Source organism: Asparagus officinalis, chromosome 6, assembly GCF_001876935.1.
Source record: "Asparagus officinalis chromosome 6, Aspof.V1, whole genome shotgun sequence".
Lineage (NCBI taxonomy): Eukaryota > Viridiplantae > Streptophyta > Magnoliopsida > Asparagales > Asparagaceae > Asparagus > Asparagus officinalis.
This window is the reverse complement of record NC_033799.1, coordinates 21393913-21415755: the sequence shown is the minus strand read 5'-3', so window position 1 is coordinate 21415755 and position 21843 is coordinate 21393913. Positions and strand designations below refer to the sequence as shown.

At 38.6% G+C, this 21843-nt stretch overlaps 2 protein-coding genes across 2 annotated transcripts in view; both read left to right on the top strand.

The window, feature by feature from the left end:
* On the top strand, positions 3311-7151 carry LOC109846465 (GTP-binding nuclear protein Ran-2-like). Its single transcript, XM_020415705.1, has 8 exons — positions 3311-3415; positions 3503-3572; positions 3677-3733; positions 3812-3929; positions 5300-5389; positions 5496-5675; positions 5754-5831; positions 6774-7151. The coding sequence occupies exons 1-8, from the start codon at positions 3413-3415 to the stop codon at positions 6844-6846; spliced, it is 669 nt and encodes a 222-aa protein (XP_020271294.1). The 5' UTR covers positions 3311-3412; the 3' UTR covers positions 6847-7151.
* LOC109845119 ((6-4)DNA photolyase) overlaps positions 9993-21843 on the top strand; it is a 28005-nt gene continuing 16154 nt past the window's right edge. Inside the window, 13 exon segments of the mRNA XM_020414330.1 lie at positions 9993-10387; positions 16750-16821; positions 16966-17049; positions 17279-17449; positions 17527-17598; positions 18396-18482; positions 18614-18712; positions 18784-18867; positions 19615-19712; positions 19845-19872; positions 20419-20532; positions 20634-20721; positions 20796-20891. Coding sequence (XP_020269919.1) covers positions 10091-10387; positions 16750-16821; positions 16966-17049; positions 17279-17449; positions 17527-17598; positions 18396-18482; positions 18614-18712; positions 18784-18867; positions 19615-19712; positions 19845-19872; positions 20419-20532; positions 20634-20721; positions 20796-20891 — 1390 coding nt within the window. The 5' untranslated portion in view covers positions 9993-10090.

Sequence of the window (21843 nt, the reverse complement as noted above, 5' to 3'; positions counted from 1 at the left end):
GGATGCGGATATGGTAAGCCATTTTTAAAACAGGACGGATACGATTTTGGATACGAATCTTGTTACTTTTTTCCGGATACAGATCCGGATACGGATATGAATGTAAGATTCAGTTGCGGATACGGATATCCGTAATTTAATAAACATAAGAATTCGGGTCTATTTAGGTATTCAAAGCTCTAAACCCGTAACCGCTAACCAACCCAAAACCCAACTAAAAAACCCTAGCCTCCACTCCAGTCTCTTTCTAGTCTCTGCTCAATTTCTACAACGAGACCCACCGCCCGCCTCGTCTTCGCCGCACACCATCAGATCTCGCCGTCGCCAGCCTCGTCTTCGCCTGCCTCGTCTTCGCCACACGTCGTCAGATCTCTCGCCTCCTCTTCGCCTCGTCAACTATTGCGAGTATCAGGGGTACTTCCCTTCTTAAAAATCACATTGCGAGATGTACTAAAAAGAAAAGACCCGATATTCGTCAACAATTGGTTCAAGCTACTATGAAAAATGAAGATGGGACTTGTGCACTTAGTAATTATCAATTTGATAATGAGAAGAGTCAAAATTTACTTGCAAAGTCGATAATCATGCACAAATATTCATTTAACATTATAACACATGAGTTTTTCCTCAAGTATGTGCATTTTCTCTGTCCAAATCACAAGGTTCCAAAACGTACACATATCACAAAGTTGTGTAATGAAGATTATAAAAAATTTCTATTGGAATTATTTTCAAAATCTTCTATAAGATTAAGTTTAACAATGGATAAATGGACATCATCGTTATAAAATTTTTCTTATTTGTGCATCACGCTCACTTTGTTGATGAATCGTGGAAACTATAAAAACGTATCATTGGATTTATTAAAGTTCATAGTTCTATGAGGAAAGACATTTGCAATGTATTAATTTCGTGTTTGCTTGAGTGGAAAATTGATAATAAAATATTATCGATTATGGTGGATAATGATAAAGCTAATGATGTTGTCATGAAATTGGGAAAAGAACGTCTTAAAAAGTGGCTACCTTGTAGCAGAGTCTTTTTTCATGTAAGATGTGGAGCAAATATAATTAATCTTATTGTTCTAGAGGGTTTAAAATTTATCACTAAAGCTATTGAAAAAGTAAAGCTTAGTGTTAAGTATGTTACATATTCACCAAAAATGGAGGAGAATTTTTATCTTGTTGTTAACAAGCTAATATGGAAAAGGAAAATTGTATTGTTCTTGATTGTTGCACCTGATGGAATTCTACTTATCTAATGTTGACAATTGTTTTAAAGTATAAAGTTGCTTTTAATAGATTTGAGCTTAGATATGATAAATATCTTTATTGTCCATCGGAGGAAGAATGGAATTATATTGAAACATTGAGTAAATGTTTAAAACATTTTTATGATGCAACAAAACTCCTCTCTGGCACTATTTATCCTACTTGCAATCTTTTGTTTGAAGAATTTTGTGAAATTCATTTGCTTCTTATAGAGTGGTTAAAAAAGTAATTATGATATAATTGTGGCTATGACTTTTGCAATGAAAAGAAAATTTGATAAATATTGTGACACATGCAATAAGATTTTTGCGGTTCCTACTTTTCTTGATCCAAGATACAAAATGATTGCAATCAAATATTTCTTTGGCTTGATTTATGGTGTGAATGGTGAAAAGTGTACAAATGATATTTTAGTTGTCATTAAGAAGATGCATGGATAATATGCATTGAGGGACAAAGAGGAATCTAAAAATGTCGAAAATGATTCAAACTCTCAAACAAAAGAAGTGGAAAGAGGTGGTGATAAAAGAAAATAAAGATTTGCTCAATTTGTTAAAAAAATGATAAAGAGCCTACAAAAACAGATTTAGATTTATATATGGACGAAACCATTATTACCACATGGGATGATGAAAAACATGAGGAAATTTGATATATTGAGTTGGTGGAAAGCCAACTTTGGGAAGTATCCTATACTAGCAAAAGTTGTAAGAGATGTTTTGGACATACCGGCCTCGATCGTAGCATCCAAGTCCACATTTAGCACCAGGGGACGTGTAATTCATTGTTATAGAAGCCGAATGACAACGGATATGGTGGAGGTATTGATATGCGCACAAGATTGGATTAAAGCGGAACAATGAGGTAAATAATAAATTTGTACAAAGTTTATCTATCTATTTTTGGTTAATGATGCTTCTAATGATTATGTGTTTTTCTCTACTTTTTTTTGTAGTTACACAAGTTCAAACTAGTAAGGATGATGTTCTTGATGTGGCTAAGATAGTGGATGATGATGACTCGGAGATTGCTGAGACCTTTGTAAAAGCACCATTAGGTATGTTATTTGACTCAATAAGCATACGATTTGAAATTTTTATTTTTACATGTTTAACATGACAATTGTTCTTTTTTTTGGCAAGGTGACATCATGGAGATCTACGACTCGGATGATGGGATTTGATATTATGCTTGCATCCATTGGTGTCATATTCTAGTTAACTTTTGCATTGATGTGTTAGCTTGAAACTCTAGAGAACTAATTATGCGGTTCTATTTGTTTGTGTTTGGTGTTTGTTTGAAGTAATTTTAATTATATGTGAATTAAGTTGTTTTAAAATGATGATATTACATATCTAAATTGCTCTTTTGATGCTTTGCTTTGTTGGTTATAGCAAATGCTTAGATACTTTATATCAAATCCAGGTACAATTGATGATATTACATGTATATGCGATTGTTGTATTATATTTTTATCATTTGCGACCACATACATTTATGCAAGGAGAAGCCTACAACCACATACATTTACCCAATTGGTTGTAACTTATACATAGGTGTACTAAGTCATATCTGATTCATATCCATTTGTTGAATATCCGTTTCATATCCGTGATCGTATCCGATCCGATTCTCAAATATCCAAACCGTATATATTTCCGATGAGTGCGGATATGATTAAAGTTTTTACTTACCGAAGATAATCCGTATCCATATTTGTATCCGTTTATAGAAAGCGGATATGGATATGATAAGTGTCATATCCGAACCATATCCGTTCCGTTAACAACCTGGGCCCTACTAAATATGCAAAAAGCAACCCACCGCCTCCTTATCAAACAGTATATCTCACACGTACAAGCCAACGGCTGAGATTTTCCAAACAAAGGTCCACCAAAGACGCGTAGATTCAACGCAGACGAAATCGACGGCTATGCTCTATCCACTTGTACGGTTCAAATTCAATTACAGTCCTTAGCGGGATTCAATCCAACGGCTGAGCATCTCGCGTTATTCCTAAGCACAGCCCCTCATTCAATGATCGCGTGGGATCAAAGCTGAGACGCTCTATATAAACCCCCGTCAAATTCTCTCAATTCCTCTCTCGATCAAAACCCTCGCCCCTGTTCAAAGGAATAAAAATGGTATTTTTTTTTTAATTTCTCGAATTCTTTATTTCTCGTTTCGATTGATTCTTAGGGTTAGGGTTTTTGTTGCTCGATCCCTCGTAGGCTCTCCCGAACCAGCAGACTGTGGATTACCCTAGCTTCAAGCTGGTCATCGTAGGAGACGGAGGCACAGGTGATCGATCGATTGATGGATCTAAGACGATGGTTTTTATTTGTTTCGGTTTTTTTGGGTTCTAAATGGAGATCTAGGGTTTGATACGGTTCGATCTGTTTCAGGGAAGACTACTTTCGTGAAGAGGCATCTTACTGGAGAATTTGAGAAGAAATATGAACGTATGGATCTTTCTATTTTTCTTGATTTAGGGTACGTTTTTGGGATATTTTTGTGATCTGCTGATTTTTTGTGTGCAGCGACTATTGGTGTTGAGGTCCATCCTCTGGATTTCCATACTAATTGTGGAAAGATTAGGTTTTATTGCTGGGATACTGCAGGGCAGGAGAAGTTTGGTGGGCTCAGAGATGGATATTAGTGAGTTTTTTTGGCCTTTGTTAGTTTTATCTTTTTTTTTCCCTGTTTGAAATATTCGGTTATAAAAATGTGATATTTTGGTATGAAGATGCTCTCCGATATTACCAATTGCTGTTTATTGTTTCATCTTTTGTGTGATAATTTTGATCTATGTACATTTTCCTATTACATTTTTGTTGATCGGTTGTTTCTTTGGGTATTTTTACTTCACATGATGACATATGTTGTGTATATAGTTTACTTTTTAGGATACAGTTAATCCCCATCATCTATACCTTCATAGCATGTAGCACTTCAAAAACAATGGTTTGGTATTTTCAGAAGAATAAATTGCAGATACCCTTCATGAGTTTAGTGGTGAACAGTGCTAAGAAATAAGTTGTTGATAGGTCCTTCTAAAGGTATAGAAGAGGTGGGTTACCTGATTTTATGATTTAGTTTTAGTTTTAACTGTCCGCATCTTTTTGTTGGTTGGAAATATTTCCAATTGATTTTATATAAAGGAAAAAAGTAATTATTATATTACCAAGTATAGTATACATAAGATTAAAATGAATATACATGTATCATGGTACTTGTACATATTCACAAGGGCAAGTTATTTGAGTTGAGATACTGTAACTCCATTGATTCCATTGCTTGAAGTATCCATGCTATAGTGTATACACATATAGCAAGTGTATAATGATAATTTGATATTTTCTGCAGTGATTATGGAGGGCAATGTATATGTTAATCATGCTAGGTTCAGACTTGTTCATCTTGAACTCCCATTTTATGTATTTCTTTATTTTCTGTTGTTTTTTTCCCTACCAATTTTAAAGAAATGAAGCCCGTTTTGTTTCTGGCAGATCTGTCTTGATAGTTAAATTATACAGTATTTTCTCCCAAAAAAATTCTAGATACCAGTCATTGTTGAAAACCAACTGTTAATAGTGATGGTGTTTGTTTGCAATTATGATTTACGTGCTTAGTTACTATGTTTGTGGACATAATGGCTAAAGTTATTGACTTCATGTTTAATTCTATAGCTGATCATCGTGGTCGAATAATAGTTTTTTGGCGATGTTATCTAGCTATCTTTTTAGCTTTCTGTTCTTTCTGGCTAAGTGGTTTTCCTGTAGTAATTGCATAAGTTTTTGACATTCTAAATTATTTTATTTGCTCACATGTTACTTTCTGCCAATGTGTGCATGAGTATGGTTCAGTAGCATAGTGCCTAGAGGATAGTGTTTCTGAGGAATAAATTTACATTTTAGCTTTAGCTTTTGAAGCTAGCACACGTCAGTATCAATTTTTGCTGTCTTCTTGTTTTAGTTTCGCCATTTGCCAAATATTGCAGATCCTAACTGGTGTCTCTATGTCTGCAGCATTCATGGTCAATGTGCCATTATCATGTTTGATGTTACTGCACGCCTTACTTATAAAAATGTGCCCACATGGCATAGGGATCTCTGCAGGTGAGTCCCAAGGTTTTAATGCTACTAGTTAAGGAGTCGTCAATATGATCTACTACAGCTGTTCACTACAAGACCAGAACTAATTGTTTGATGCTGTATTATTTAGGGTCTGTGAGAACATCCCCATTGTCCTATGTGGCAACAAGGTTGATGTGAAGAACAGGCAGGTTAAGGCAAAGATGGTCACATTTCACAGGAAGAAGAATCTTCAATACTATGAGATCTCTGCCAAGAGCAATTATAACTTTGAAAAGCCATTCCTCTATTTGGCCAGAAAAATTGCAGGGTAAAAATGATTTTCCTTTTCATGGTATAAGCTGTTTAATATTTTGTACTTGCTTCTGATGTTATTCCTCTTTTTCAGAGATCCGAATATTCAGTTTGTTGAATCCCCAGCTCTTGCCCCTCCAGAAGTTCATATTGACCTTGAACAACAGCAGAGGTAAGTGAATATATCTGTCACTGGAAATAGTGCGACCCACTCAGTGGCTAAGACCATTAATTAAGCCATTATTATATGTTCTAGTGGAAAATAGTAGGTGAAACTGGTAAAAGTGAACTTTCATGACCTAAAATTCTACAACTTAAGTTTTAGGATTTTGTTCATGAAAACCACCTTTAAAATAGGTCGAATCCATAAAAGTCATCTTTGAAGTTTTGTTATGCGTAACCACCTTGCAAGTGAGTTCAGTTTTCAAGTTATCACTTTTTGTCAAATTTTGCTCAATTAATACCAAAAAACCCAAGCAACCCTCAATAATTACATGTGCCTAACACATGTTTCTAGGCTACACGTGTAACTAGTGAGGGTAATTTGGTCAATTAAGATATTGATTGAGCTGAATTTGACAAGAAGTTGTTGATTGAAAACTAAACGGACTTGTATGGTGCTGAAGTATCAAAGAAATGCCAAAGGTGGTTTTTATCGATTCGAGCCAGTTTAAAGGTGGTTTTCATGAAAAAAGAAAACCCTAACCTTAATTGTCTACATTTACGCAACTTGTTATCTTATACTCGAGCATCTTTAGGGCACTTTTATAGGTAACTTTAAAAACCATCTATTTTTTTCTGTGCTAAGAAGTCTTTTTGCTTGTCAGGGCACTTGTATGAGGACCTGATCCTTCCCTATTCTTTGTTGGACTGTAAAACAATCTATTTTTTAGGTGTTGTGTTAACAAGTCCATCTTGTGAGGGCCTGATCTTAGTTTCGAAATGACTCTTATTAACCTATTAATTATTTAGATAGAATTATTATTTTGCTTACTTCTAAGCAATTGTAGTTGGTATTGTAGGATCTATTTTTTTGACTTTCACTCTGCTCTTTGGACATCATCCTTTTCGTTCATTTGATATGAAATTTGCTCACTTTTTCCTGATGGTTCAGGTATGAGCAGGAGATCGCAGCCGCAGCAGCACAGCCACTTCCAGATGACGATGATGATGCATTTGATAATTGAAGGACTTTCTATTCCCCTGCTACAAGACCATTACAGGCGTTCCATGTATTAAAATACTGTGTTTAGTCGCATTTTGCGTCTCAAATGCTTTCTGACGTGGCGAGAAACATTGCAATCCATTATGAAATCTTTGTTTAGGACTATTGTTAGAGCTCGATTTCGGTTGGTTATTGGGAAACTTTATGTTGAGTAACTGTGTCCCTCTTATTTCTGAATTACTTTGGATGTTTGCAAGTGAGATTATCCTATTTTTTCATGTAGCTGAGTTTGTGAAAGCCGCACACAAGATTTATCCTATTTTTCCATGTATTTGTGTTTACGTTTGTGAAAGATTACTCATTCTATTACTCTGCCATCAGTTCTAGATTTTGCCTATGCAAATGTGTGCTAAGGTAGATTGAAGTTTAGGTACTGACTCAAAATGGATACGGATGATAAAGATTGCCGCAGAAATACACCTATGCTTGACCAATTGGATACAGAGATGGATATTAGATATGTTTATCCAACAGCTACGAATGTGTAAAATATCCTGATCCATATCTGAATATTTGAAGGAAATTTAAATTATGTCGGCCTTTATATTAATAAATTTGAGGTCAATTTTTTATGATCAGAAGATCTTATCCGGCTTGATATGGATATGAGTTTTTCAGTATATTCATAGTTGTGATGGTGTGATGGGTAAGATGACACGGATATGATAAGTAATATTCGATCATTTTGCATCAATCCTTAGTATGTTGTCACGGATACTAAATTCACGGAGTTTGTTAAGGACGATGGATCATGGGAGATTACGCGTGCTTATAAAGAAGACCACTTTAACATGGAGGAGTAACCATGGAAGCAATTTAAAATTGGGGATGCACATGAGATCATTAAACCAGAAAGTAGTGACAACATGAACGAATCGTGGAAGTGGTCATGGCAGTTATCGGTGGCCCCGAGAGTGCAAGCTTGCCTGTGGTCTGTTTGCCGGGGGCGCTCTACGAGCAAAAGCCTTCCTCTACAGAGCACACTCGACATCTTCGTGGACCCAGGTTGTGGAGGAACTCCAATGTGGATATTTCCTCCTAACAATCTTAACAAGGTTACAAAGGAATGAGGTGGCCTTTGGTGGATGTATTGTTTCGACTTCACCTTGGATTCTTATGGTCGGAAGTCTAGTTGCTGAGCGATGAAATATAAGAGGTGGCTCTACGCTTCACACGATGTGGATGAGGCTTTGGTCCGTGGATGGAGATTGATGTCCAAACAAACTGAACTTTGATGGCTCAGCTGATGTCCATCTATACTACTATATAAATAACCAATTGAGGGCAATCAAAAAATTGTAAGAGTCATGGACATTTGCTCCTTGTAATTGTGATTTGAAAGGTAAAATTGTAATTTTGGTTTGAAATTCTCCTCTTTAATCTTCTTCTCTTTAGTCTTCAAGTGCATTCTAGATCATTCTTAATGACACGGAAACAATATTGGGATTGAAACGAAATGACAAAATGGTAATTATAATACTATGAAGGTTTTTCTATCATTACTTTTCTCTTTATTTGTTCCAAAATTATCCTAGACAATATACATCATGCCACGAAATAGAACGGGGTGCACGATGCACATAATTGAGCATCTCTTTATTAGTAGTATAAAATATAGAGTTTGCGTCTAAACTCTAAAGAGAGTCCATCGTATCATCATTGTGTGAATTCTATATTCAGGTGTTTCTTTGGATTTTGGGAAACATTAATCAAGAAATTGTGTCCCTTTGATTTAGAATTACTTAGGAAAGCTTTTTCCCAAATGAGATTATTCTATTCCTCCACCTTGTTTCTTTTATTGCTAAATAAATGTTTATTGCTAGATCGGCTTTCTGTATTTATGTTAATTAATACAAATATATTTTAGGGATTTTTTATATTAGTCCTTTAAATCTTCCATATGTTAGTCCCTCGAATCATGGAAATCACCATTATCCCTCGGTTCATTAGGGATTTTGAATTAGTCCCTCATATCGTTGAAGTTGCTGTTAGATCTCCCAACTTTTAAGTTATTTTGAAATTAGTTCCTCCAGTCAAGAGTAATTAAAGACATCAATTGGATATAAATTTGTCCCTCAGATCATCTAAACTTCTATTATATCCCACAATTAACCTAAGCTGTTTTAAACTAATCCCTTTGATTACTAACACAACTACTGATTTGAGGGACTAATAACTTAAGAACTGGGAGACTTAAATAACAATTTCTATGACTTGAGGTATTTCAATATAACTTAACAATTGAATGACCTAATGGCATTTTCTATGATTTGAGGGACTAATTCAGAATAGCTTAAGGGACCTAGTTGCAATTTCTATCATCTGAGGATCTGCTTTCAAAATTTGAAATATTTAGGCCCCGTTTGGCAAAGGGTTAATGAAGAGGGGTTAAAGAGAAGGATTAATGTACTTAGCCCATTTGATAATCCGAATGACTAAATTATTAAACCGTTAAATAAGTTTTATTTTAGCCCTTATGATCAGTTTTAGTGTTTGGGAATAACAATGATTTTGACTATTTTCTTTATAATTAGAAGGGTTAACTCTTATTCCATCTAAATAGGAGTATTAGTAAACCCCTCATTTTGAGGGGTTAACTCATTTTAACCCCTCTAGAGGGGTTAACTTAACCCTTCTATATTTTTTATGTTTGGCAAATTATGGAGGGTTAACTCACTTTAACCCTTATATAGATTTGTTGTGTTTGGCAGGTTATGAAGGGGTTAAGTCTCCTTAACCCCTCACTTAACCCTTTGTCAAACGGTACCTAAGGGAATAGTACTGAAAAAACACAATATTTTAACTTTTCTTCAGTTTTTAGTACCTGATAATAAATAATTTTATATATTTATGCTCACAAAGTTGTGCTTAGGAATCTATTCGGTTTTGAGTATGCTCATTTGCGAGAAGAAGAATTATAATTGTTCTGCAAATTCGGAAAAAGAACGGGGCGCTGTAAGTAAATTACCCGAATCCGACCCGTTTACAAGAGCTTCTGACCACCCAATGCACAATGACGTGGCCGCAACTCGACCCTTCACCGACCGTTAGCTTACGTTTTCAAATACTACCCATTAGATGCTCATGCAACGGTCCAAATCTACCCAAATCTCTAATCGGGGCGCGGGAAAATTCTTAAAACCCTAGCTCTCCGCTAATTCTCCAAAAAGAGAAGAACCAAAATCAAAATCAAAATCAAAATTAAGATGGAATCGAACGCTTTGATGTGGTTTCGAAAGGGATTGAGGATCCACGATAACCCCGCGCTCGATCACGCGTGCAGAGGATCGAAGCGTTTGTTCCCCGTTTTCGTTCTCGATCCGCGGTATTTGGACCCGGATCCGTCTGCGTTCTCGCCCGGATCCGCTTTCGCTGGACTGAATCGGATCCAGTTCTTGCTCGAGAGCCTCGCCGATCTCGATTCCAGCCTCAAGAAGCTCGGATCGCGGCTTCTTGTTCTTAAAGGGGATCCTGTTCATGTATTGTGTCGGATCTTGAAGGATGTAAGTTGAACTGATGTTCTTGAATTATTCTCTTTTTTTGCTTGGATTTTTTCGAATTTCTACTTTTTATTATGAGCGTCAGTGAACAGTACAAGTTCGTGAAGTGCATGTTGTTAGTGGAAAGAAGTAGACAGTATTTGATGAACACACTTAAAACAAGCAATGGTGACTTCACCTGATAAACAGAAATGTTTCCAAGTCTTTACAAAAGTTACAGAAATGAAAAATAGTTGTTCATTCAGACCGTGGATATGTCGTGCGCCTATGCGGAAGCGTTGCACGCACACACAACGAACTTGAGATCACGGAAGAAGAAAACCACACACTTGCACAAACCAAGCCAATTACGACAAATCAAACCAAACACAGAGATATACGTGGTTCGGCAATTGCCTACGTCCACGGGGAGAGGATGGGGAGATTTCACTATATGGAGGAGAAATACAACGGGTTACAACTCACAAAATCACTCAAATATAACCCTAACCAAAGCTCTCAACTCCCTCACAATATCTCCCTCTCAAAGTACTCAAAACAATGCTAATTCTCTCATTTTCTCTCCTTAAGAAACCCTAAAAAACGTGGTCCTATTTATAATAAAACACAATCCCAAACAAAGGAGGATTCCCATACAAAGGAGGATTCTAAAAACGAGTCTGCCACACCCTGCACCATGGGTGTGGCAGAGGGTGTGGTGCAGGACAGATTCTGCCACACCCTGCACCGTGGGTGTGGCAGAGGGTGTGGTGCAGGACAGATTCTACCACACCCATGACAGACACCATACCAGGGTGTGGTGGAGTCTGTTTTGAGTTATTCTTCACGTTTTTCATAATTCCTTCGCCGTTTTCACAATTCTCCACCTCGGCGAAGTGTTCCCAACACTGAGCCGACACCAACATGAGCACCAATGTGTCGTCTCTCTAAACTCGGCTGCACCAATGTGGTTGCTTACGTACCCCCTCTCCCAAGGGATCAAGCCGCCCGTAGTTCATCCAAATGGCCGTCAACGGCCTCAACAATCACGAATGTGCAACAAGTTTCGACAATGATCAAACTTATTACTCGGAACCACCTTAATGAGCATATCCGCCGGATTATCCTTTGTGTGGACTTTCACAATCTCCACATCGCCATCTTCAAGAACATCCCGAACGAAGTGATAACGAACGTCAATGTGCTTCGTCCTCGCATGAAAAACCTGATTCTTCGCCAAATAGATAGCACTCATGCTCATGCTATCACAATAAAGAGTGACGGACCGCTGTGATATATCAAGTTCCTTCAAAGTCCCCGAAGCCAAATAGCCTCCTTGACAGCCTCCGTAATCGTCATATACTCTGCCTCCGTCGTAACTGTAAGATGCATCTCCAACACACCGGCGGACGGGTTAAAGTAAACACATATCCCGTAGTAGACCGACGCTTATCCAAATCCCCGGCATAATCCGAATCAACATATCCAATGCACAACTGCCCACCTGTAGTGTCCCGCTCATAAATCAAACCAACATTGAGCGTACCTCGAATGTACCTCAAAATCCATCTCACGGCATCCCAATGACCCACTCTTGGATCGTGCATGTATCTCGACACCATGCTCACCGCCTGTGACAAATCCGGCCTCGTACATACCATCGCGTACATTAAGCTCCCAACTGCGCTCGCATATGGAGTCTTCGTCATTAACTCACGGTCTTCAACTGACTTCGGTGAAAGGCCAGCTGAAAGCTTCAAATGGGCTCCCAAAGGTACACCAACTGGTTTCGTATCCATGCTAACATGGAATCGCTGTAGAACCTTCTTCAAATAAGCCACCTGTGTCAAATAAATCTTGCCCTTCTTCTTGTCTCTACCGATCTCCATCCCCCTTCTTCAAATAAGCCACCTGTGTCAAATAAATCTTGCCCTTCTTCTTGTCTCTACCGATCTCCATCCTTAAAATGCGCTTCGCCTCGCCCAAGTCCTTCATCTCAAACTCATTTGAAAATTAAACTTTCAACTCATCTATAGCTGACCTGGAACTAGAGGCAACTAACATGTCATCGCTATAAAACAACAAATAAATGTACGCACCTCCTCTCAACTTGCGAAAATACACGCAAGGATCAAACTGGCTCTGAGTGTACGAATGACCAAGCATAAAACCATCGAATCGCCTATACCACTGTCGAGGAGATTGCTTCAAACCGTATAGCGATTTCTTTAACCTGCAAACCAACTTATCTTTCCCTGCAGCTCGGAATCCCAATGGCTGAGTCATATATATTTCTTCATCAAGATCACCATGAAGAAATGCCGTCTTCACATCCAACTGATCTAACTCCAAACAATACTGTGCCACCAAAGCTAGCAAAATCCGAATCGAAGAATGCTTCACCACCGGAGAGAAAACCTCATTGTAATCAATACCTTCCTCCTGTGCATAGCCCTTCGCAACCAACCTAGCCTTGAACCTCACTGGAGTGCCCTCAATGCCCTCCTTCTTCGTGTACACCCACTTGCACCCAATCGCCTTCCGCCCCTTTGGAAGCTCTACAAGCTTCCATGTATCGTTCTTGTGAAGAGACTCCATCTCCTCCTGCATAGCCACCTGCCACGAATCAGCCTCCGAACTCTGCTCGGCCTCTCTGAATGTAGTAGGCACCATCTCATCGATACTCTCCACCGGAAGTGCATATGCAACTGTGTCGGCATACCGTGCTGGCACTCGTATGTCTCTCCTCTGTCTCCGTGCCGCAATAGAATCCTGAACCTGAGCCGTCGGTCCCTGATCCTGCTCATGAGTACCCGTATCCTCCGCATCACCGTCGTGCTCGCCTGGCGTCACCTCAGTCGGCACTCTAATGGATACTGCACCATCTGGACTCTGTGGAGCTGCATCAATCTCCACCACCTGCGAAATCTCCTCTGTCGGGTTGCTCTCCACCTGATGAGAGCTGGGAAGCTTCAAGATAGAAGCCTCATCGAATGTGACGTCCCTACTCAGCACAATCTTCTTATCAACTGGATCCCAAAGCTTGTATCCCTTGACACCACGCTTGAATCCTACAAATATGGCCTTCCTAGCTCGAGGTTCCAACTTATCAGTTCTAACATGATAATATGCAGGGCAACCAAATACCTTAAGCTGGTCATAGTCATGTGCTGTCTCTCCCGACCACATCTCCATAGGGGTCTTCCCCTCAATCGCAGATGAAGGCAGCCTATTAATGAGGTGGCTCGCATAAGAAAGTGCCTCAGCCCAAAAGATCTTCTCCAAACCACTATGCGCCAATAAACATCGAATCTTCTCCAGCAAAGACCGATTCAATCTCTCCGCCACCCCATTCTGCTGCGGTGTATGACTAACTGTGAAGTGCCTCTCTATGCCCTCGTCTCGACATAGCTGCTGAAAGGGGTCTGAAGTATACTCGCCGCCGTTGTCGGATCGCAACGTCTTGATCTTTCTCCCAGTCTGCAGTTCCAATCTCTTCTTCCACTCCACAAACAAATCTAGGACTTCACTCTTATGCTTCATGGTGTACACCCAACAACGCCTAGAATAGTCATCAACAAATGTAACGAACCAATGTCGACCACCAAGTGATGCCGTCTTAGTGGGACCCCACCCTCGTCCTATGAATGACCGTCCCGAACTTCACCTTCGTCTTCTTGCCAAGAACACAGTGCTCACAGAACTCAATCTTTCCACTCTTGGCTCCCTTCAATAGCCCCTGCTTGCACAAAGCCTGCAGTGACTTCTCTCCTGTGTGTCCTAACCTGTAATGCCAAAGTCTGCTCATGTCCGTCTCTGAAATAGCCGAAGCAACCTGGCCAATCTCGATGCTCCCCTTCAGATAATATAAATTATGACTGCGGACTCCCTTCATCACCACCAAAGATCCCTTAGTAACCTTCGCTACAGCATCCTCAAAGGTCACCCTGAATCCCTTCGCCTCCAAAGCCCCAACTGAGATAAGATTCTTCTTAAGTTGAGGAACGAATCTCACCTCCTTTAACTCACGGACTACTCCATCGTGCATCCGGATCCTCACAGTACCTATCCCACAAACGCCGCAGAATTGATCATTTCCCATGACAACAACACCCCCATCGAGTCTCTCAAATGATGAAAACCAATCTCGCCTAGGAGTCACATGATAAGTAGCGCCAGAATCAAGCATCCACTCCGATGCATCCAAATGGTTCACCTCCGGAGTAATCAAAAGAGAAAAGCTCTCCGATGCATCCAAATGGTTCACCTCCAGAGTAATCAAAAGAGAAAAGCTCGAATCATCGGAATCATCGCCTTTCGCAACATTCACCTCATTGGCCTTCGGGCCCTTATTCTTGCTATTCTCCTTTTCTTTGACTTTCGGGCAGTCTCTCTTCCAATGTCCTTGTTCTTTGCAGAATGCACATTGGTTCTTTCCAAGCTGGTGACGACCTCTTGACTTTGACCTCCCTCTATTTTCACCTTTCTGATATGAGCTTCTACCTCTCGTCGATAAGGCCTCTCCTGAAATACTAGCGCGGGAAGTCTCCTTATCCTTCCTCCTCAAATCATAGTTCGTCAATGCGTTAGTCACTTCACTATAAGTGATAGAAGATCTCCCGTTCAGCAACATAAGCACGAAGGTATCATACTTCTCATCCGGTAAGGAGCCCAAAAGAATAATAGCCTTGTACTCATCTGTGATCTTCTCATCCACGTTCGCCAAGTCCGACAACAACTTAGTGTAGTTGTTCACATGAGCCGCAAGCGAGGTACCTCTGGACATCTGGAATCTGAATAACCTTCGCAGCAAGTGCAACCGGTTCTCAACACTCTTCGTAAGGTACTTATTGTTGAGAATTTCCCACATCTTCATCGCAGACGTCACCCCAATCACATCGTATTTCAGCTCCTGTTCCAAACAGGACCTGATCACCCCGCAAGCATTTCGATTCATCTTTTCCCATATCGCCTCTTCATATTTAGGTGGCCTCACATCGACCATGATGGTCTCCTCCAGATTTTGAGCATTGAGCGCATCCTGTACGTCGCTCATCCACAAACCAAAATTGATCTTGCCGTCATATTTCACAACACTAATCTTAGTGTTCTGAAAACCCACTTGAACTGTGCCTGTCATCTTGCTGCTTTCACCAATTACTTCACCCATAATCACAACTTCCAAATTGTAGAGAAAGATCCAAACTTTGAAAGAATAAGAAATTACCCAACTGAACCCTAGATTGGATTCCAAATAGAACTCCTAACCACACGAGGAAAGCGAGATCTTCAACGGCAACTTCAAACCCTAACTCCACCAAAGCCTAGAACTCCAAGAACCAAGCTTCCAACTGAATCTTCCTCCACCTAACCCAAAACCCCAGATCTGAAATCTGAGCTCTGATACCACTTGTCGCGCGCCTATACGGAAGCGTTGCACGCACACACAACGAACTTGAGATCACGGAAGAAGAAAGCCACACACTTGCACAAACCAAGCCAATTACGACAAATCAAACCAAACACAGAGATATACGTGGTTCGGCAATTGCCTATGTCCACGGGGAGAGGATGGGGAGATTTCACTATATGGAGGAGAAATACAACGGGTTACAACTCACAAAATCACTCAAATATAACCCTAACCAAAGCTCTCAACTCCCTCACAATATCTCCCTCTCAAAGTGCTCAAAACAATGCTAATTCTCTCCTTTTCTCTCCTTAAGAAACCCTAAAAAACGTGGTCCTATTTATAATAAAACACAATCCCAAACAAAGGAGGATTCCCATACAAAGGAGGATTCTAAAAACGAGTCTGCCACACCCTGCACCATGGGTGTGGCAGAGGGTGTGGTGCAGGACAGATTCTGCCACACCCTGCACCGTGGATGTGGCAGAGGGTGTGGTGCAGGACAGATTCTACCACACCCATGGCAGACACTACACCAGGGTGTGGTGGAGTCTGTTTTGGGTTATTCTTCACATTTTTCACAATTCCTTCGCCGTTTTCACAGGATAAGAATCTCAGCCTGAATAAAATATCAAATTGAAATAAAGATACCCAAAAATTCATTATTCTATTTAGACAGTCTGTGTTGAGTGTATCCTTATGTATCCTTAATTCATCTTTTAGATGACTATTTGGATTGTAAACAAAGAATTGATTTTTCTTGAGGAATTTGATGAAGATACTCTGTTCACTAGACTTATCCCATTTTGTCTATCTTTTCATGTGAATTAGATATCTTTCAAATGAATGTATGTTGGAATCGACGTGTCAAATTGTTTGCTTTGGCTTTTTATTGTAACATGAAAATATCATAATTTGTAGGGTGTTTAATTTTCAAGTGTATACAATACAATGATCAGTTTGTGGTTTTTTCTAGTGGGACATTGGGAAGCTTTGCTTTGAATTTGATACTGAGCCATATTCACTAGCCCGTGATAACAAAGTGAAGGTGGTAATTTCTAACTTATTTTTCTCCATCTGTATTCTACAAATTGTTATTTTCAAGGTGTTCACCTTCAATTTATATAATTCTAGCCTTATTTTCTGAAACTAACATACAAAGGACTTTTGCTTATTGTGCATTTGTCTGAAGGATTTTGCTTCTGCATGTGGAATCAAGGTGTTTTCTCCAAGATTAGCGCACAACACTTTTCAGTCCTGCTGAAACATAGAGAAGGTAAGTCTGTATTTGCTATACTGTTATTTTCTAAGATTAAAAGAAAGATATTTGATCTCAATCAAAATCTAGTCTGATGGTCACTGTTAACAGGACAGTGATGAAAAGTACATGATAGAGAGTAACGTAGTTTGCTTACTGCAATTAGTTAATTGACTGTTTTCACACAATTTTAGTACTTGCTCATGAGGCATGACATTTGTTCATCTTTTGTTTTTGTACCCCAAAGAATAGGGGAAAGCCACCTTTGACTTATCAATCATTTGTGGCGCTTGCTGGGGAGCCACCAACTCCACTTACCCATACATATTCTGTGCTTCCTCCAATTGGTGACCTTAGGGGATATGAAGTATTAAATATTCCAACAATTCAAGAACTTGGGTACGGAGATGTAAAGCAGGTGTGGAGCTCATTATGAGAAATTCTATGATGTTTCTTGTAAGTTTTATTCCCTTATGACCTCTCTTTGAGCTGTAGGAAAAATTTTCCCCCTTTCGAGGAGGTGAATCGGAAGCTCTGGAAAGATTGAAGAAATCCATTGACGACAAGGTCTGTTACCATTATCTTCTTTATGTATGGTGGTGAAACCATATTGCTGGCCCAAGTTGAGGCTCTTTTATTTGTGGGGGCGGGGGGTTGGGGCGATGTGCGGGGGTTTGGGGCGGCCGGGGGGGGGGGGGTGTAGAAGTAAATCACTTGTATTATTGGCTCTGAAGTATTTAATAGTTATAGATTAATCCAAATGAATGGGAACAGAATTTGTGAAATCCCACACTTGTTCTGTTGCCTTAGGAAATGAAAACTAGAGCCTTAGACAATAAATACTATACTATTACAGATGGTACTTAAGAGTAAATGTTCAACGATGGGAACAGAATTTGTGAAATCCCACACTTGTTCTGTTGCCTTAGGAAATGAAAACTAGAGCCTTAGACAATAAATACTATACTATTACAGATGGTACTTAAGAATGCGGAGGGATTTCAGTAATTGTTACATCGTTGAACATTTACTCTTCCTTCCTGACCTGCAACAAAAGATCCCTACTTATTGTAAGACTAATTATATTAGGTGACAATGCAAATATTATATGTACCTCTGAGCGACATGTACTTTCTGCATCGGCTGGGTTTCCAGAGCAATATCACTTGAAAATAAAAAGAAGGGTACCAGCCAATCACATTCTTCATAAGTACGTATAGTAGTTTTTCTATAAATGAAAACGAGATGGTTTTTTATAGTTGTTCACGGATATCAAATTTTATCATCATGAAAAGGTAGCTAGTTCTATGTATATCCATCCTGTCTTTGTCTGTCGATAGATGTTCCTTCTTTGTTTCTTGCAGGAGTGGGTAGCTAATTTTGAGAAACCAAAAGGCGATCCTTCTGCATTTCTGAAGCCAGCAACTACCATATTGTCACCATATTTAAAAGTGAGTCCTAGCAGTATTATGCCGTAGCTTTATATATCCTTACTCTAGATTATGTTTAAAAGTGAGTTCTAGCAGTATTATGCTATAGCTTCATATATTGGTTTGAGTTTATTTGAGTCATTATTTTGCAGTTTGGATGTCTTTCTTCAAGGTACTTCTATCACTGCCTTATTGAAGTTTATAGGACCAGCAAGAAGCACACATCTCCACCGGTTTCACTTGTTGGGCAGGTTAGTTTCATTTGTTCTACCATAGTTGGCTGAAGGATGTTGAAAAAGATGACAAAACTATCTGCTGGCAGTTATTATGGCGGGAGTTTTTCTACACTGCAGCCTTTGGAACTCCTAATTTTGATAAGATGAGGGGAAACAAAATCTGCAAACAGGTACACAAGGAAAAATATTCGTGACTTTGCTTAAAAGATTTAGAACTTCTGTTTAGAATAAGCACAGCGCCACTTGATAACCGACACCCAGGCTTCTGTTTATGTTGGCAATAATTTTAATATTTCCTAGTTACTTGCCTTTGAGTATTTGACGCAACTACCAAATAGGTGTTAAAGGGGCATGATTTAGTCAAGAGTGACCATCACGTTCAGTCTGCATTTTAGATAATACCTGCAAATTTCCTAGTGCTACCTTTCTCATTTCAACCTGCATTCTCAACTAAAGATTTTCAGTACCTTGAAGAATTGCTGATTCATACATGCAAAGAATACATCTGACAGTCTTGGTATGAGGGTATGTGTACTGAGTTTCATTAATTTGGTTGATTGCTCATTGTTGTAATGATGTTTAATAGAATGAGCAAGGTCTCCCTTTTGACATGTTATTTCCGAGCACTAAATCTTTGGTCCTGGAACTCTTCTCTTCTGTTATTTAACTTGCCTATTGCATATTACCTAAATAACTTAACTTTTGCTTTCACGACAAATAACAATATAACAACAGTAAGTCAAGTTCTTTCTTTCTTGATCATCTGGTGCTAACATCCTGAAACTTCTGATATATATAACTGGTTTCCAATGTTCTCTGGTCCAAAAGGACTATTTATTTCTTTTGATTCATTACTAGCTGCGTAAGTTTCTATTTCACTATTTCCCTAACAAATTAGTGCATTACTAAATTTATAGATTCCTTGGAGAGATGATGAAGAACTATTTGCAGCTTGGCGAGAGGGCAGGACTGGTTATCCTTGGATTGATGCCATCATGATCCAGGTTCTTCTAGTGTTATTAATCAGTTTTCTTTGATTTGTGTAAAATTGTTGCATTGAAGCACTTGAGTCGTGTATATATTTTCTCATTCCTTGTCATGCCAATCTGAACCTTATTATTTATTCTTTTGGAATTAGCTTAAAGAGTGGGTGTTTTTTGACACGTGGTGATCTGGTATGACCTCTCTCCTAATTAACTTAATAACTAAACCTAAAAGTTAATTCTCCTGCTTTTTAGTATTTGCTGCTCGACAAAAAATCTTTACTATATCAAAACAACTTATTCTTACTTAGGAAAATTTGTCCTTCTGTTCATGTTGCATAGATGGAACTGTATGCCGATTTCTATAAGACAATTTGGTTAGGATATCTTCCTTTTTCTCAATTTCTGAGATTAAACAAATTCTCTGAGGCACAGCATAAGGCGTAAAAAGAACACCATACTAGTCACAAACTTCTTTCAAAATTTATTTTTCGAAGTATAGGAATCTGGCACAGTTTTGATGTGAGCATTCGGAAACATAGAAGCTCAAGCCTCAACAATCTTAAGTAGAGACGACACATTATTCTATTCTTTGTGTTACGGAAGATTGGTATTGCTTATATGATAGTGATCCATACCTAAAATTCTTTCAGAATAAAATAGCATGCAACATGCCATAAGCCCTCTTTTTTGTAATGAATCTATAAGAAAGTATAAATGATATCATTTGCCTTGTAGTTTCTTCACTGGGAGAAGGGGCGTGATGTCTTTGAGAGGCTATTGATTGACTCAGACTGGGCCATAAATAATGGTAATTGGTTGTGGCTCTCATGTTCTTCCTTCTTTTACCAGGTAAGTAGTCTTGAACTCATAGAGACAGTACAGTCTGCTAGGTACATCACATTTCAGATTTAACAACCTTTTAACTCTCATTTATCACTCTTGCTTAACAGTATCATCGTATCTATTCCCCCATCTCTTTTGGTAGAAAGTATGATCCTACTGGAAAGTACATTCGACATTTTCTCCCAGTGTTGAAAAGTAAGTAAGTTGTGCTCCACTGCGATGATCCTTATGCTTTATGGCATCTCAGTAGAGAATACTTTCGGTTTCAGACATGCCGAATGAGTACATATACGAGCCTTGGACTGCCCCACTAAGCATTCAGAAAAAAGCAAACTGCATAATTGGGATAGACTACCCAAGACCAGGTAAGCCTGCTTTTACTTGTATATCATGTTTTATACGGGTTCAGTTCTCCCACAACAACTGGTGTAGAAATTTTCTTTACCCTTAAATTCTAGCCAGTAGCAGGCCACCATGTGGCCCTAAGAATTAGTGGTCTACAGATTCCAGAAACCAACATGTAGAGTTCGTTTAGTTTTTTTTAAGTATTAAGTTAGCAAATTTAGATCAAGGAACTTATTTTATTAAACATTTCTGTCTTCAGTTGCCAAAACCAGCTCTTAATTATGAATTTAATCAAACTTGGAAGTTTTAACAACCAGTTTTAAGAGTTGAATATTGAAACTTAAATCATAAGTAAGTTTTATATTTTAGTAAATGCCAATACTTTGAATAATCATACAATCAAGTTCAGATTTTATGAGTTAATGATAGGGGAAAGACTAGAGCAGCAAAATTATGCTTGAGAATTCTTGGTATAAGATGCTTCACAGATAAAATTTTTAGGATTTTCATATACATTATGTTCTCAAAATATGAAAAGCAAACTTAGAAATTTTAACAACAAGTTTTAAGAGTTGAATATTGGAACTTATATTTTAAGTAAGTTTTATATTTTAGTAAATGCTAATACTTTGAATAATCATACAATCAAGTTCAGCTTTTATGAGTTAATGATAAGGGAAAGACTAGAGCAGCAAAATTATGCTTGACAATTCTTGGTATAAGATACTTCACAGATAAAATTTTTACGATTTTCATATACATTATGTTCTCAAAATATGAAACGCCACCGGAAAGGGAAAAGGAACCGATTTTGCAACTGGATTGACAGAGTCTCAGTCTTCCAGTCTTTCAGCCATGTAGTGGGCTTTGTCGTCTCAGAGTCTTAAGGTTCTAGAGGAACTGAGACCTTCTTCGTCATTTTTTGTTATGGTGAGCGTACATGCATGCCAAAGCTTTGTTGGCAATGACCAA

Coding starts and splice junctions, on each gene's coding strand:
- LOC109846465 (XM_020415705.1), top strand. Junction 3,930..5,299: donor GGGCTCAGAGATGGATATTA/GTGAGTTTTTTT, acceptor CTATGTCTGCAG/CATTCATGGTCAATGTGCCA. Junction 5,676..5,753: donor TTGGCCAGAAAAATTGCAGG/GTAAAAATGATT, acceptor CCTCTTTTTCAG/AGATCCGAATATTCAGTTTG.